We start from the raw sequence: 17,446 nt of genomic DNA on the forward strand, positions 1-17,446 counted from the left end.
AGGGGCGGGCAATCTTGCGTAATCGCGTATGTAACACTGGGGGATTAATCTCCATTTCTCCCAGGTCTTTTGTATTGTTTTTTCCCTTTGTCCTTAAGAATCTGTATAAAAGATAATGAAAGCATCTTAGCGCTGTTTGCGGTATACCGTAGGACTACTAATGACCATTATTTGACATGAAGGGCTGGTTCATGAGGTCACGCTGACTGCAGGCATGGGTTCTTTACCTCTTATTAGAGTATTTATTTTACAAGTTACTTTATGAGGCTAAAACTGATTAATGTAATGAAAATATATCACGAATGTTCTTGACAGGTACTAATAATTTACTTCAGATTGTATATAAGTATCTGCACTTAAGCGTTTGTTCAAGATCCCTAAAAAAAAACCCATCCTTTGCATCAAACATCTATAGAGTTTCTACCTCTCTTGAAGTAATCGCTCAGTGTTCGATAGAGATCAGTAGCAATTTAACCGCAAGTTGATTCTGTGAAATAACGAACAGGTTGAACAAAAATTGCAAAGGAACTCAATCGTTCATGATTGCAAGTAATGACGAAAAACTTGATACAAACGTCACTTGGAGGATGATTTCCTGACGCACCTCCAAATTCTCATAAATAACTCGTGTTTGCGTGTCTTTTCAAACTCTCACCCCTCCCCCCCCCCCTCCCCCCACCTCTCACCTCATGCAATCGCTGTCCACATAACACGGTCTCCAACAAATACGATAAAGCGGAAATGGAATTTGTTCCAGCACCGCTGCAATTTGATGTATCCCCAAATTTAGGATTTCTTCCAGAGAGGGAACCTCTAGTAAGTACATAAGTCCCATCGTAGTGAATTCTTTCAAAGGGAAGACGTCGCTAAAAAAATGACTGGCGAGCCTGTCTTCGCGAAATGTTTGAAACAGTTTGATATTTCGGCCCGTTCACAACGATGACTGAAAACCTTGAACTTTTCAACAGATTTGTTGTGTTCGTTCCTTCTTGCATTTTCTTATATTTACAGTCATTTATTTGATCAATGTAGCAACGCTTGCCAGAATACTTCTCTCCCTGGGAAAAATTAGCCAGAAATTTACCTCAACTGGTTAAAGAGGGAGAATTTTTTCGTCAGCAGATCAAACAAGTAAGTAAGGAATCAGATCCGTCACTCGTAAATGTTGCTTTTGTCAAATGCTGGGAGTTTTCTTGAATTAAATGATACAACACTCTGGGCAAAAGATTGGCATACTGGAATCCTGGTCTAGAGATGGGGGTTCAAAACTTGAGTGGGTCATTGTGTTGTGTTCTTGGGTAAGGCTCATCATCAGGGGCATAGCCAGGAATTTTCAAAGGGAGGGTTCTCATCAGTTTTCGCCACCTGAATATTGTAGGTTGTTTGCTTTAGAAAGGCTTATGAAAGAGGGTTATGGACACCCCTGGACCCTTCCCTCCCTAGTTACCCCCTTGTTCATTAATTCTCACAGTGCCTCACTCCACCCAGAAATTTTAATGTGCACCAGTGAACTGTCAGGGAAGCCTGATAAAATGGTGGGGGTGGGGGGGGGGGGAACTTGCAAGGGACTGCAAGGAAAAACTGCTGATCACTTCATGCTACAAAAACTTAGCTAAGTCCAAACTGGATGGGCCACTTGGTACACATGCATGTAGACTATCCTTACAATTTTACACCTGTTCAAATATTTCTAATTGGATGGTTCAGTATGTTATATTAGAACACAGATCATGAAGATTCAACAATTACCAGGCAGTAAATGTTTTTGACAGCTGTTTTATTGCTGAATGATATTGTTTTTATTCCATAGCTCCCTTTGTTGGACCATAACAAACTTTCATCGGAAGATGAGTGGAAGAGAGCTCAATTAGTTCTTACATGCATATCCCATGCATATGTATGGTGCAAAGGAGAGAGGGGTGTTGCCAAGGTAAGATCATAATTAGAGAGAGCAAAATTAACCCCCCTCTGGAGTGGCAAAGGAGAGAGGGGTGTCGCCAAGGTAAGATCATAATTAGAGAGAGCAAAATTAACCCCCCTCTGGAGTGGCAAAGGAGAGAGGGGTGTCGCCAAGGTAAGATCATAATTAGAGAGAGCAAAATTAACCCCCCTCTGGAGTGGCAAAGGAGAGAGGGGTGTCACCAAGGTAAGATCATAATTAGAGAGAGCAAAATTAACCCCCCTCTGGAGTGGCAGCATGTAAAAAAGTCAGCCTCAGCTGGAGTGAGCATTGCAATACCCATTAAATGGCCAAGCCCTTTAACTAGAAAGGGTTATGCCCTTCAACTACTAAGACGAAATTCTGTTAAATGGGAATAAGAAAGGGTTTCCCATTTAACTGTTTGAAATTTGATTTTTAAAATTTGATTGGAGTTAAACTTAACTGTGTTTCAAAAAATCCTCTTGTTTATGTTTGTAATGATTTTGATATTTGGTTTGATTTGTGTTTTCATGGCTGGTTTCAGATTCTTCCAAAGTCATTGGCTGTTCCTTGGGTTTCAGTGGCTAAGCATCTAGGTCTGTATTGGCTCTTTTAGTATTTCATGCATTTATTAAATGCCAATATCATATGCAATATAATATTTTGGCTGTATAGTAACTTTCTGTTATTTCTGCTCTGTTTTACATACAATTAGCTTATTTTTCTGTTCAAATTTAAATCAACAAACCCTTTATTGCCTCTTTTTTATTAACTCTTTAAATCCTAGAAGTGATTAATTTCTAACTTCTCCCCACAGCATAAATACTTTATCCAGCAAAGTTAAAACAAGAATACTCAAACTTATCTGGTAGAAGTTTTACCATAAATCTAATCTCAAATTCTCATAACCAATTTAGAGGGAAATGTGTTGTAGCTAGAGGGGAGAATAAACAATCAGATCTCGGGTGTTTAAGGGTTAAGTAATTAGTCTTTTGATCCACACCTATTTCCACCCCTCCTCCAGCCCTGTCATTTTAAGTGCTAGTTGTTGGATTCAGGCAGCTTGCCAGAAGGAGAGGAAAAAATCTTCCAATTGGAAAAAACCTAGAAGGCCATAAGAATTAAGCCTGATTTTCTACCATGGAGGGGCAATGGCCCCTTATTGGTAATCATGGATTTTTGAATGGAGGGTTGACACAAACAGATTTATTATATCTGAAATCTGTTTCAGTGAAACTGCATGATCAGCTGGTGTAGTCATGGTTTGGATTTTTCTGAAGGTCTCCTTTCTGTTTCTGTTAGCAATTTGTCTATTTTGGATTGAAAAACAACTTTCCTCTTGTTTTTTAGCCTGAGTGGATGGTGCTGAAATATGTGGTGGGAGGGATGGGGAAAAAGTAATTTATTTTACTGTTATTTTTACATAACTTTAGATATTCCTCCTGTGTTAACACACTCAACCTTTGCACTTTATAATTGGAGATATATTGACCCCAAACGGTAAGCTTTGTCAAGTTTATAAACCAGAATTTCCTGTGTTTTAATTTGAAAATTTTATGATGAACACCAACTCTGAAGTTTGAATTCACTTTATCCATGAGCATTTACTGAATATCAAAATTTACTTTTAATTTTGCTCAATTAAGTCAGATGTTCTGCACACAACTCGTCACCCTCCAGTTTTTTTCTCCTTAGGAACTAACATTTCCCTTTTAAGAGGAGTAGGGGTGTGGTATTTAAAAGGCACTGGGGTTGATCAACTGACCTCTAGGAACAATGTCCATTCTTATAATTTCCAATAGTATTAGTATGATTATATTTGCAAATAACAATAAACTTATCATTAAGTAAGGTTACTCTTAGGAATAATAATAGCACTTTGATAATTGTCACAAATGGGTGGCAGTTAAAATAGACATTTTATGTTTCAAACTAATTTTTTGTGCCTGCTGATAATTGTATTTCTTTCCCTTTTTTTTGGATCATCATTTAAAAACTGGAGGCCTTTCAGCATGGAGTAAGTATTAACCCTTTACACCCTGATATCATTATGCATATTCTCCATACTGTTCACAGTACACTTCCTAAAGGGGCTGACAAAGAGAATTTGTTCAACAATCAAAAGCCTCTTTAGTTACTGATCATTTCCTTTACTTTCGTGACCTTCATGTGTGGTTCAGGGGTTATATTATAATAAGGAGGAATTAAATGCTGGTCACTTTTGATGGTCAACGGATAATTTGATTATGGCAAATTATTGCCATATGTAGATCAACACCTGTTTTGAGTGACAGCATTTGTCATACTCTTTCACAGATGGGGTAGGGATAGTATGAACATCATAATTTTTATTGAATGCCTATGATCAATTGAGTTATCAGCATGTGGCATGATTAACATAGAGACCTTTAAAAAAAATTTTGGAATTGCTTGAAATCTCTATACAACATATGAGACTCTCAAGGAGTCAGAGAGAATATTTCAGTGGAAATGCTGGAGAAATTGTTTAGGCATATAGCTAAGGGGTAGTTTATATACTTTTTAATTCCTATTAATTCTCTTTTCCTTTTTTTTTGTTTTTGTTTTTTTCTTTTTTCTGTGACAAAATTGTTGCAATTGAAGCTGTATATTATAACTTCAAAGGATGTAACTCCTTCTGATGAATTCTTGTTTCAGAAACATTGAGCTTTCAGTTAATATCACTGGATCACAGACAGAAGAAGGGTTTCTTAAAGTTCCTCTTCAGATGGAGGCAGAGTTTGGAAAAGGATGCTTTGTAGGTCTAGTTATGAAATCACCCCAATTTGAGTTCAAATACAGAGTAAATTAATTCTAAATATTTGTTTTAATTTCATAACATCCAGCTCTTTTAATTGTGTTAATTTTTAGAGCATTACCAGTGGACAAAAGGTAAGAAAATTGACCCCGATGCTACAACTTGATAATTATAAACACAAAGGAGCACACCTCATCACAGGTAACCTTTATCTGTCAATCATAGAAAGATATTTTTCTATTTTATGAACCACATTAGCTTTGTAAACTTTCGCTGCTGACAATGAAGGACTGAGAAGGGTCAAACCAGCTGTGATCTATGCACTACATGTATTTGCTTGCTTGGGCTACCTTCAGGTCATGGAGGACTTTTTACCTAAGTACTAAAAGTAATCTGGGATTGCAACCATTCTTCCACATTCTGCTTGGTTAGTCCAGAAAACTTGTGCTACCCTCTTAGAAGAAAACTACCAACCAATTGTGCCTTTGTCGTTCTCTTACATTTCTGACCCTTGAGGCACTCCTGTAACTGTCACAAATCAGGGAGGGTAGTTACTAAAATTGCCTAATCCTTTTTTTATTTGTTTGTTTGGTTTTTTTTTTTCCAGGCTGTTGTAAATAATGACACCGAAGGGGTGTTGAAAGCCTTGATGTCATTAAAAGAAACAATAGTCCAGCTTAAGAAATCATTTTTACGTATTTATGGTTGGTATCAACCTTTCTAGCTACTTTGTAAAATAATTGGCTCTTAAAGCAATTTTAATTGACTGTTAAAAGTCATGATCTTGGACTGTATTCATTTGGTTTTCATTTAATTGTACTTTACTCTTTAAAAAAAAAAACTTACACCTTTATGTTAACTAAATGAAATTCAAATTCAATGAAAACATTTATTGCAATTTGTCCACAAGTGTTACCCCACTTCAGTCAGTTTGCCTGTTTTTGCAAAGAAAAAATTCTGACTGGATCTTCAATGGGCCTTTGTACACTGTACACCCTAACATCAGCATTCATATTCTCCATACCCTTTTCTATGCATTTCTTAACATGCTTACAAGGAGAATTTGTGTAACAGTGAGGAGCTTCTTTAGTTGTTGATCAATTCCTTTATTCTCTCTATCTTAATGTGTGATTCAGATATGTATCTTCTCTCTGCCTTAAAGTTGATGTTTGACTTTTAACAAAAAAAACTGTTTAAATATGGACTGGGAGTCAGTGTTTTGTCCATGGACTGGGAGGGTAGTTACTAAAACAAGGAATGACCTAAAATGACCTAAAATGACCTTAGGTGATTTCTAAAATGACTTCAAATGACCCAAAATGACCTAGAGTGATTTCTAAAATGACCTAAATTAACCTAGTATGCCCTTGTGTGATGTGAACAATGCGGCGTCGACAAAATCTGGATTGGTTGGACCGGATCGGATCGGATTGTTCATTTCGGTTGGCGGATTTAATTTTACGTGTTCAGCATTTGGTTTTCGGTTTCCTCAAAATTCAAACGGGTTTTCTATTTTTTTTTCCGGTTTGTCTTCGATCTGAACGGCAATTTAGCAACTCCACTGATCTCGAACAGCCGCAAAACGCAAATGGTATTGAGAGGAATGCGTGACAAAGCAAATGTCGCTAAAATAACCTCTCTTTGGTTGAATATTGTAGGGATCCGTAGGAAGTCACGCGTCTCGAATAACACCCGAGACTTTGACCTTGCAATGTGGAGCACATAGGTTGATTAGTTTGCGAACTATGGCTTCCAACGTGCCTCACGCGTCAGCAACGAAAGAAGCTCAAGAACCCTAAGAAGCAACTGAGGATTGTGTCGCGTTTTTCTTAACTGACTGATGAAATGATGCGTACTTCTCGCTTGCCTTCGTGCATGGTGGCACTACACAACACTCCTCGACAGAGCCATGAAAGTGACTACATGGGGTTTTTGGGCAAAAAAAAAAATCCCAGTGGGATCTGTGCTCTATTTTGCACAAAATTTCTAATTTTATGTTACATGATCCGATCCATGATCTGTGATCCGGTCCTTGATCCGATCCGTGATCCGGTCCTTGATCCGATCCGTGATCCGGTCCGATATCCGATCCATGATCCGATCCAGTCCGACCTGATCCGATCCGATCCGATCCAGATTTTGTCGGCGCCGCAAACTCGAGGTCATTTTAAGTCGTTTAAGGTCATTTTAGAAATCACTCAAGGTTATTTTAGGTTAATTTAGGTCATTTTAGAAATCACTCAAGGTCATTTTAGGTCATTTTAGGTCATTTTGTGTTATTTTAGGTCATTTTAGGTCATTTTAGGTCATTTTAGGTCATTTTAGGTCATTTTAGGTCATTTTAGGTCATTTTAGGTCATTTTAGGTCATTTTGTGTTATTTTAGGTCATTTTAGGTCATTTTAGGTCATTTTAGGTCATTTTAGGTCATTTTAGGTCATTCCTTGTGTTAGTAACTACCGGACTTGGGAGTCAGTGTTTTGTCCATGGACTGGGAGTCAGTGTTTTGTCCAACACCCTCATCATTGTAATTAGTTTTGAACTTCAAAGGTTTTTGTCATATTTCATTTGTAGATGTCTGTGATCCTGAGGAATTTTACAATGAACTGAGAATATATCTATCTGGGTAATCAATGGAGGTCGATGTTTTTAGAGTTTCAGTGACTTTTTGGAAAATCCTGTACTTTATCACTATACATGAAACAAATTAAAGTTTACGTCAACTGATAGGTGCAGTTATATTACCTCAGACTGCTTTTCAAATGTATTCTCAGCAATAACAGCTCCCTTAAATGGGCTGAGAATATAAATCTGGTAGAATAATGAGAAAAAATTTACCATAACTATAACTGTGGTTCAAAATGTTTCATCAGTTTAAATTTTTTAAAATCAATTTAATTAATATACTTCACTTAGGATGATTTTCAGATTATGATAAAGTTGATAATTACTATGATTGTTATATAGAGGGTATTACCAAGACCTAACTCACTGTCTTGAGTGAATACTTAACATGAAATTGAAACCTAGAGCAAACAGTCAAACTATTGAATTAAATTGAATTTAAACTGAACTCATGTATAGAACATTGTATTAAACACTGTATAGAATATTGTATTAAACTGAACTCATGTATAGAACATTTTGTGTAATCTTGAAATGGGCATTCTTTGAATTTCAGGTGGCTTAACAACCCAGCTTTACCAGATGGCCTTATTTATGAAGGTGTTAGTGAGATGCCTCTGCAAGTAAGTTGTTTATCTTGCCTATTTTCTGACAGTGCTAAGGCCCATGCATGTATTGTCCTCCTCCTTTTCACCTTTCCCTTCTTCCTCTCTCCCTTCCACTTCTCTTTTCCCTCCTCCCTCTCTCCCTTCCTCCTTCTCTCATTTCCCTCCTCCTTCTCTCCCTTCCACCTCTCTTCTCCCTCCTCCCTTCCACCTCTCTTTTCCCTCCTCCCTCTCTCCCTTCCTCCTTCTCTCCTTTCCCTTCTCCCTCTCTCCCTTCCTCCTTCTCTCCTTTCCCTCCTCCCTCTCTCCCTTCCTCCTTCTCTCCTTTCCCTTCTCCCTCTCTCCCTTCCTCCTTCTCTCCTTTCCCTCCTCCCTCTCTCCCTTCCTCCTTCTCTCCTTTCCCTTCTCCCTCTCTCCCTTCCTCCTTCTCTCCTTTCCCTCCTCCCTCTCTCCCTTCCTCATTCTCTCTTTCCATTAGAACCTAGACCAGTGGACCCCCTTCATAGAACCTCTCTCTCCCTCTACTTCTGATATTTTCTCTCCCTCTCTACCTCTAATCTTCTCTTGCTTAATCCCTCCATACTTCATACTTTCCCCCATGAACTTTCCTCTGTACCAAACTTTACCTCCATAATCTTATTCATTTGTCATAGATGAGTTAATTTTACTACTTTATGTGTTGTTTTTAGTATTATGGAGGAAGTGCCGCAGAGTCTTCAATATTTCATACTCTAGATGCTGTATTAGGTGTATTACATTCAAAAACAGGTAAATTTTTAACCCAAGGAAAGGTTTGCGATTAGCTGGGTGCGCAACTGATTTGGATCCACAGGGAAGCATTGTAGACCCCTAGTACCAGAGTAACTCTGAAGGTATTATCTCCTCAACAAACCTTCAGAAGAGTAAGAAGCAAGGTCGTGAGGCATTGATAAGCTAGCAAACCACTGTGATATAACACTGAACCAAAATAAGTAATTAACTGAGGAATCCCAGTGGTGTTGATCTTTCACCAGGTTCCTTTGGCCAATTCCTTGCAGTAGTGATCTTCGATCTTATAAAGTGTCGAACAAACAAAATTTAAATTTGATCAAAATTATAAATTAGTACCAAAAGGCTAAGTACATGTAGGGCACTTGGTGACTGTGTTTCAGCTCTTGCATCAAGGACACCTCAACATCCCAATCTCTCTTCAACCCAAACCCTTGTCCCTGCAACCTTTGAGAAAATCAGACTGGTTACAAGTTGGTTATTGGTTTTGCTTTCCCTTATTTTGCCTTTGGAGCTCATTTGAGTCGTTCAAAAACTGAATATTTTTTTTCTGATCTTGATTTGCTCACATTCAGAATCAAGTTCAGGTGGTCAGTTTTTAGAAAGAATGTGTTACTACATGCCACCTAAACACCGTGCATTTATAGAGGCTGTGGCAAAAGGGCCATCAATCAGAAACTATGGTTAGTGTATATTTTATAGGCTTATGATGACAAAGCAAGAAGGGGCAGATCTAGGAAAGGTGTGAAGGGGTATACAACCCTCCCCCCCGAGATGATCTGCAGCTTTCTAATGTAACTTCACAGATACACAAAATTTGCATCTGTATCATTTGCTTTGTATTCTCAGCAGTTAAAATCATGTTATTGCCTTAAGCTTTCATTTCCTTGTTCACTTTTTAAATTTGTTTATGTCACCCATCAGTTGCACCATTTGTTAGTGGTGCACCCCCTGCTAAAAAAAAGAAAAATCCTGGATCCACCCTTGCAAGAGGACGTATTTTTTGTTGGTTTTACTCATTGGTATTTTGTTTCTCAAACTTTATCATTGTCTTCTTTGTAATGTGGGTAATAGGGCTTTTTCTCCTACAATACCATCCGTAACACTTTTTTTTTTGCTTAGTAATAACTTTCTCATGATAAACTAATTGGGATCAAGCTAGGTGCTCGAAAACTCTGATTCTGATCATCACTCAGAATATGATTACAGTCCACCCAAATGGACACTATGTTTTCATGAAAACATAATGATTGTCAATTACCTTTTCTCTAATCTGTGTACATATTGCATTCAAAATAGTCCTTGCAAGTGGAGACCCTGATCTCACTAGGGAGTATGATCTCTGTGTGGGAAAATTAACAGACTTTAGGAATGTGCATTTGCAAGTTGTAGCCAGGTTAGTGGGTTGTAGCACACTAGATGGGAAGGCATGCTTCTCCCACAAGAATATTTACTATCATTGTTATAGAGAATAAGGAATTCATGCATTTCCACTACAGCATGTTAACCCTTTGACCAGCATTCGATTTCTCCTTACATTATCACCCCTAAATTAAACATTTAGGTCACAAGAATAAAGAAAATGATCATCAACAAATGAAGCTCTTGATTGTTAAACAAATTCTCCTCATCAGCACCTAAGGAAATGTATAAAAAACAGTATGAAGAATATGTGTTCTGAGACCACCCAAAACAATTTAAGGTTTTAACAGTGCATTAGTGGTCACGTTACATTTCAAAGGCAATAAAGATGCTTTGTTCATCTTTCAGTTATAATCACAATTTTCAGGAATGCTTTTTCTCTAATAAAGGATTGCAGTTTGGCTCCGAGGTTGAGTGTTAACTCTCCCCTCCAGCTGCTGCACATTTCCATGTAATTTAGTCACAAGGATTTGGTGTTAGATCAAGACAATAACTGCTTGATAAGTTTGAGTATTTGCATGACCTGTTTGCTGAGTAGTGTAAGGATATCAAAGGAAGCAGTTACATGTGAAGCACTTCTGGGATTAGAGGTTAAAATTCTCTTTTGAGGATGAAAAAATTCAGCAGAAGTAATAATTCTGTTGTTGTTGGTGTTCATATTTAAGCTTAATGCAGTTAACCTTTTGCTTGCTAAAATGATATGAGCATATACAATACACAATTCAATCTTTGCTCACATTATATTTAGATACATCATTATTCCATCAAACAGAGGAAAAGAAACAAAGCAGAAGGGAAAGGCCTTGATTGGCACAGGAGGGTCCGGTGAGGCATGGCTTCCTCTAGCAACATTATGTTCACAGACACAAGTTGAAAAATATTCATAATAAACTTGTGTTAATTGTAATTGGGTTATATTAACATGTTGTCATGTGAGAGAGTGAATAATCCATGCACAACTCATAATAATGAAATCACATTCTTAGCTAATATTTCACTGACTCTCAATTGATATAACACCATGATTCACAAGGCTGCCAGAGAATTAAAATTATCACAAGTTTACAATAAACCTACATAATTTGATTAACACATTAAAAATTATATGACAAAAAGGAAATGTTATGGAGCTTCCATCCACTGATGGCAAGTTTTTTCTTTGTTATTTGTCTTTGCAGATCTTATGTCCTTCCTGAAGCAGATTCGAAATGAAACTGCCAGAACTGTTAGTTGTAATAACAACATTGGAAGAGATTTCTCTCTTGAATTACAAAAGGAATTAGATGGAGTGTCAGATAATACACTAATTAATGATGTGTGATGATGACTTGCAAGCTGACAAGTCTATCCAGCTTTTTTAGTGGTAAGCCCTGACTATGGGAGACCTCCACAACCAGGATGTACTTCAAATTCAAAGTCAAGATACTGACCAGACTTTTTTTTACCCTTTTTGAGTAATGTTTTTGGATAACAGAATGCAAATTAGTTTATTGTGTTGTTGTTTTATATTTTAACAAGGAGAGAGGTGAAATCTAGAGAGCAGATTTTCAATTTGAAATTTCATTTTTTCATTTTCCTTCATTTCATTTTTTTCATATCATTTAAGTTTAAATGACACTTTCAAGTTAAAATTAGTTTGTATGTATCAAGGTATTATTAAGCTTTTTATGAAAGAAATGGTTTAAACTTGTTAAGCAATCCTCATACCTGCTGAATTTTCAAAAATTCCAAGTGATTTTTGGCAGGAATAAGAGGTACAACAGGCAGTAAATTGTACAGGTTACCACCTAAAAAAATAACACATTGGAAGTATGGGGATATTTATAGGGGACAAATTTCTATCTGGGTGACCAAAAAATCCACCACCTCAATTTTGAACAGTGACCAACAGTGACCAACTTGAAAGCTCATTAGCTACTTTGGTCACTGTATACAATTAAATATCCTTGCTTCTAGTTAATTTCTGTTTTTATTTTTTCTATATCATTGTAAATCATGTTATGTTAAGTTATTTTTTTCTGTAAACAGTGTGAAAAAAAAAACTTGGAAAACTTGGAAACTTGAAAATACTTCCACCATTAAAAAAAAGACTTCAGTTCCTCAAACAGAGAAGACAAATATTTTAATTTCAGTGCATACTGCTCTGTATAAATAAGTTAAGTTATGTTTAAACAACTGAAGAACTGATCATCCACAATGCAATATACTATTCCATCTATGTGGAAATATATTTGAACATCAATGCACACAGCTGTGTATACATAAATTAAGTTGTGTTAACATAAAACACTGAGGGTGTAATTGGAAGTAATTTGTTACCTTATAATTGAAAAAGAAAACATTCAATTTTACACTTCAGACACTGAAGTGAATTGATCTCATTGACAAATGTCACAGACTGAAGTAGATTTGATTATTGAATTTACATTTTACAAGAATAAATAGAAATCTTTTCATTTATCCTTATTCAAATGTTATCCCTTTGTGTGCAATCTCAAAGCTTTTGTTCCCTATCTAAAGAAATTCCTCAACAAATGGATAAAAAATTTTCATCAAAAATAAGACCTCGTAGAAATAAAGTTTAGCAATTTACTGGCTGAACAGTTGTGAATTTGCCTGCAATTCACATCTGTTCATTCCAGACAGACTCGCTCAGAACACAATCAGTTATAATGGGGCAATCAAGACAGTCTCTAAAGAATTCCTTTGCTTCCTTGTGATTGACAGTCCAAGCAACCACTTTAATGCCCTGCTCACTCCACATTTCCAACATGTCCCTGAAAACAGACAGCATAATTTGTCAACAAATGACGATGACAAAGATGTTGATGATAAATATGATTAGTAACAAGTCCGAAAATTAATCCTTTAAACCCTTAAAGTGACCAGTATCTAATTTCTCCCTACAGTAATACTACTGTCAAATCATTTGTTAAGATCACAAGAATAAAGGTAATGATCGCCAACCTAAGAAGCTTTGGTTGTGAAAAAAAAGTTTCCTTGTTGGTACCAAACATAATGCAAAGAGGAAAGTAGGGAGAATATAGCTACTGATTTAAGGGTATAAAAGGTAACCAAACAGGTAAATTAGTTACAAGAATTTGGTGTTAGATCAAGATAAAAATTTCTACCTGAGAAGTTTGAGTATTCTCATTACCTGTTTGCTGTATAATGTATAGATATTATAGGGAGAAGTTGCATGGTAATCACTTTTGGGAGTTTAAGGGTAAAGCCAGACAAATGACTTACTTGCACACATGCTCCTTGGCACAAGACAGAATGGGAACGCCAACAAAATCAAGAAACCAAGGCAAGAGTGATTCCCACAGTCTATCAAAGAAACTCAACACCGATACTTTAATGGAACTCTTGATCTCAAATAGTTCCTTCCCTCCTGTCAAAATAAAACTCAGAGTATCCCTCCACCATACTAGAGCTGTCACAATTTGTGGATCCACCTTTCGTACCTAAAAATTTAAAAAGCCAGGATGGTTATTGTGGAATAATTTTAGACCAATTTTATGTTTAAAACCTAGTTTCAGACACAATGGAAAAGCTGCATGTCATCTGTCTCTTCAATATACTTGCTTAAGGATATTCCTTGGCCTGTGTCAAGCTCTTGGTTGATGTAAACAAGCAGAAAAACCTACATGCACTAAAGTGGTGGTGGAGAGCTATTTCCTGAGAACCATCATTCTTCCCTCACCAACTCATTCTCTCCTCATCAGTATCCCAGGGACAAAGGGATAGGCTGGATAAACTATTCTGAAGCTCAGATCCTCAGATTTTCATCCTTATCACCTCTTAAGAAATACTCCAGCAGTGATGCACATTGTTCAAATTATAACATATATCACTTATCATTTTAATCAGTATAACTTAACGGGGTTACCTGATAAATAACACTGGGAAAATAACAGCACACAAGGGCCTTATCATACAGGTGATAGCTTGAGAATAGATTCTTCAGATATTGAGCTGTCTGAAATAACGAAAAAATGACTCAGTGTAATAACACACAAGCACCCTGGAGAACCTCTCCAGAATGACCTAAACAACACTTAGAGCAAGACTTGAAATAATTTTTTTTTTTTTTACAATGAACCAGAGATGTTTTCTTTACCCTGTGATCAGTACCTTATTCTTAACCGGACAAGGATGCAGCATGAAAAAACTTTACACCCACTTTATTTCAAATGCTAGTTGATATTTTGCAAGAAGGGAAGCCTCACTAAGAAGAAAGTTGCAGTAGTTGACCCTGAACTTAAAGCAGAACAACATATCCTAAACCAGTTTCCATGTCTTCTGAAATCAATTTCTTTCAAATTGATTACCAAACAACTGTAACTTCTTGTGGCTGTTTGCTTTGTTTTGCTTCCCAACATCACATCTCTCAATGCCAAATTTCAGTTGCAACCCTCAGCCAAGTTTAAATAACCCTTTGACCTCTAAGAGTGACTAGCATCTAATTTCTCCTTACTCTATCAACCTTGAATCACGCATTAAGGTTAAGAGAATATTGGAAATCATCACCAACAAAAAGAAGCTCTTGATTGTAAAACAAATTCTCCTTGTCAACACCTTAGGAAATGTATGAAGAACAGTAAGGAGAATATGCATACTGATGTTGGGTGTAAAGAGTTAAAGAAGGTTGAAGTTTTGGTAACACCATGGAAAACCATGATGATGGAACAAGATCAATCAGACCACATGTAATTTGCTTTTCATAAACATTTTGGAAGTACTGTAAAAGAAAAAGTGTCTGAAAAAATAATTAACTCATAAAAATAAAGAAAAATACAAATTTGCTTCCCTGATAATTTTCCTTACCTCAAGTGTTTCAGTGCCTTTTTTTATCTCAATTATCATCTTTAAACCAAGACTTGAACAAAGTTCCACAACTTCTTCCAGGGTAGGCACTTTTTCCCCTGGGAATTTTTCTCTGTGAGGAAAATTAAGCTACTCATAATAAATCTCCATGTGTGCCAGCTTTCAATATGATTTATAACATAGCGCATAAATTTGTCTGATCAAATTCAATTGTGTGAGCATGTTTCATATTCCTATTGTGCATGCTCGTGACGTCAGCAAACAACTCCCTCGAGAATTTTGTATTCAATCAGAAAATAAAGTTCATTTACATGCATGAATTCACATGTCAGTTTTTTGACCAATCTAAGACAAGATCATTTACAGCATAGTGAAATGTTTTCCTGAAACAAAATTATCAACGCTGAAGTGTAGCAGAGGGAATATTAACCCTTTTACAACATTAAAACCATCAGGTTGAAAATGCTACAAAACAATTGTTTCATACCTCAGCTGCGTGTTCATCGAGATATGAAGCACTTGGGAAGTTTAAAGAGCACTCAAGAAGCAAGAGTTGCTCTTGGCTATGCCTCGAGCAACTCTTACACATCTTTCATGCTCTCCGAACTTCCTGCATACTTCATATCTCCATGAACACACATTGACGTATGAACCAATTGTTAATTGACAAGTTCAGTTTCAAATATTCTTTTACATGTTTTCCACACATTTTCAATTACTGTGGAAAATTGATTAAATTGATAATAAACTCTAGTTTAGTTAAAAAGCTCTTTTCACCTTGATATTATTTTCAGAAATTTCTCTGGATTTTGGCCTCATCGGACGATATATATCGCATTTGACTTAAGAGCGTTGAAAATATTCAACAATTTTGAAACGGTTTCATTCTATTATAAGAGATGAAAAACAAACTTGAAAACAACATTTCAAGCCAAGAGATCGAGTTACTGATTCCAGAGAACGAAGGCTTCACAACGTCATCAAAAACTCACTACTTTAATCCTAAAGATCCGCTAGAGGTTAATGAGTTTCATAATCACAGTATATAATATTGGGTAAAGTTTCCGCACAGCCCCATACTATTGTAAAACAAATCTGTTTTCCCAAAGGCAATGTATTATTTTTGTCATTGTTTTCTCTGTTCAAGAATTGAATGCATAATGTAGGATGCGGCTGTGCGGAAATTTTACCTAATATTGATTTACAATCCTCTCACACAAAAAATATATGACCTCTGTACTTTAAATTACCTCAGTGGATGTTTCACCGATGCATCCAATTTTCTAATTTCTTCCAGAGTAAAACTACTGACGGGACCACTTCCATTCGTAGTCCTATCAACGGTAGCATCATGAATAACAACAGCCCTACTGTCTTTCGTGAAATCAACGTCAAACTCCACACCAATAGCTCCATTTTCTTTCGCCAATCGAAAAGCAGCCAAGGTATTTTCAGGAGCTTCTGCCGATCCTCCTCTGTGCGCGATTAACCCTGGTGATTTGTCCGATAGGTCTCCTCGCAGAAAAGACTTGACGAGTTCAGGGTCAGGCTTCAGTAGACGAAATTTTCGGTAAAGGATCAGTAAAATTGCTGGAATGAAAATTATTAACAGAAACGCCATAATTATGATAGACCAATGTTCAACCCTCGCTCCTAGCGGTCAGTGGTAATGCAACAGAGACCAGTTTAGCTGGTTCGTCCAGTAAAGTCAACGTAATCTTTTTTTTTCCGCGTGGTCACGACTCGCACACGCGCATTACAGTGCGATCACGTTTGAAAAATTTAGTATCGTGCAATAAATGATCATAAATATGTGTTATTGACCAAGTGTGCGATCAAGATGGCTGGATATTAGCCGATTATTTTTTTTGCGTTTTTATGGACGAAAGTCAAGGTTCATCAATTCAACAATTTTCATTCATTTCATTTATCATTTCATTCATCATTTCATTCATTCGGTTCATTCAATCAATATCCAGCCATTTTGAATGAACAACCTTTGTCAATAAAGGATTTTATTGTATAGCAAGAAGATATCGCTTTAATAAGAATCAAGAAAGAAATTTTTTTTTATTTCGAGAGCCGAGAAAGAAAGCCAACTTTGTTGGTAGCATAATGACCCCATTTTTATTAGTTCCAAAGTACAACAAGTTTAACGTGAGTTGGAGTCGCAAAAGGTCAGAAAACGCTACTGACAATACTCTATTCCAGCTACTGTGAAAAGAAACGGAATGCGGAGATCAAAATAGTTTCATTTTGTGTCCTCATCATTTTCTCTTCCTCTGTCTCGCGCTTCCTTGCGGTGCGCTTACTTGCCTCTTATTATGTACTTTATGTAGTGGTGAAGGAATTATCGACGTCTCGTCTATGTGCATAAAATATTAGCTGTGTTTGGTTTTGTTTAAACCGCATTGAAGTAACGTCACCTAATGTTAATCATGATTCATTCTCGCACATTAATTAATATTTTACGGGGCAAATACAACGAGAAATCGGATAA

The 17,446-nt window shown here is 36.6% G+C and overlaps 2 protein-coding genes across 2 annotated transcripts; one reads left to right on the forward strand and one right to left on the reverse strand.

Annotated features, from left to right (window-relative positions):
- The first annotated feature begins 698 nt into the window (after positions 1-698).
- LOC131797442 (indoleamine 2,3-dioxygenase 2) lies at positions 699-12,582 on the forward strand. Its single transcript, XM_059115076.2, has 16 exons — positions 699-816; positions 1,033-1,131; positions 1,811-1,930; positions 2,466-2,517; positions 3,355-3,421; positions 3,924-3,938; positions 4,598-4,697; positions 4,811-4,831; positions 5,305-5,401; positions 7,271-7,322; positions 7,878-7,944; positions 8,616-8,694; positions 9,270-9,377; positions 9,994-10,090; positions 10,865-10,941; positions 11,295-12,582. The coding sequence occupies exons 1-16, from the start codon at positions 742-744 to the stop codon at positions 11,435-11,437; spliced, it is 1,269 nt and encodes a 422-aa protein (XP_058971059.2). The 5' UTR covers positions 699-741; the 3' UTR covers positions 11,438-12,582.
- On the reverse strand, positions 12,217-16,599 carry LOC131797433 (glycerophosphodiester phosphodiesterase 1). The gene is made up of 5 exons (XM_059115064.2): positions 16,197-16,599; positions 14,947-15,058; positions 14,009-14,098; positions 13,366-13,583; positions 12,217-12,893 (listed from the first exon to the last, which is right to left on the reverse strand). Exons 1-5 carry the CDS (start codon positions 16,565-16,567, stop codon positions 12,740-12,742), a joined length of 945 nt encoding a protein of 314 aa, XP_058971047.2. The 5' UTR covers positions 16,568-16,599; the 3' UTR covers positions 12,217-12,739.
- Between the last annotated feature and the right edge of the window lie 847 nt (positions 16,600-17,446).

Source organism: Pocillopora verrucosa, chromosome 8 (genome assembly GCF_036669915.1).
Source record: "Pocillopora verrucosa isolate sample1 chromosome 8, ASM3666991v2, whole genome shotgun sequence".
NCBI classification, from domain to species: domain Eukaryota; kingdom Metazoa; phylum Cnidaria; class Anthozoa; order Scleractinia; family Pocilloporidae; genus Pocillopora; species Pocillopora verrucosa.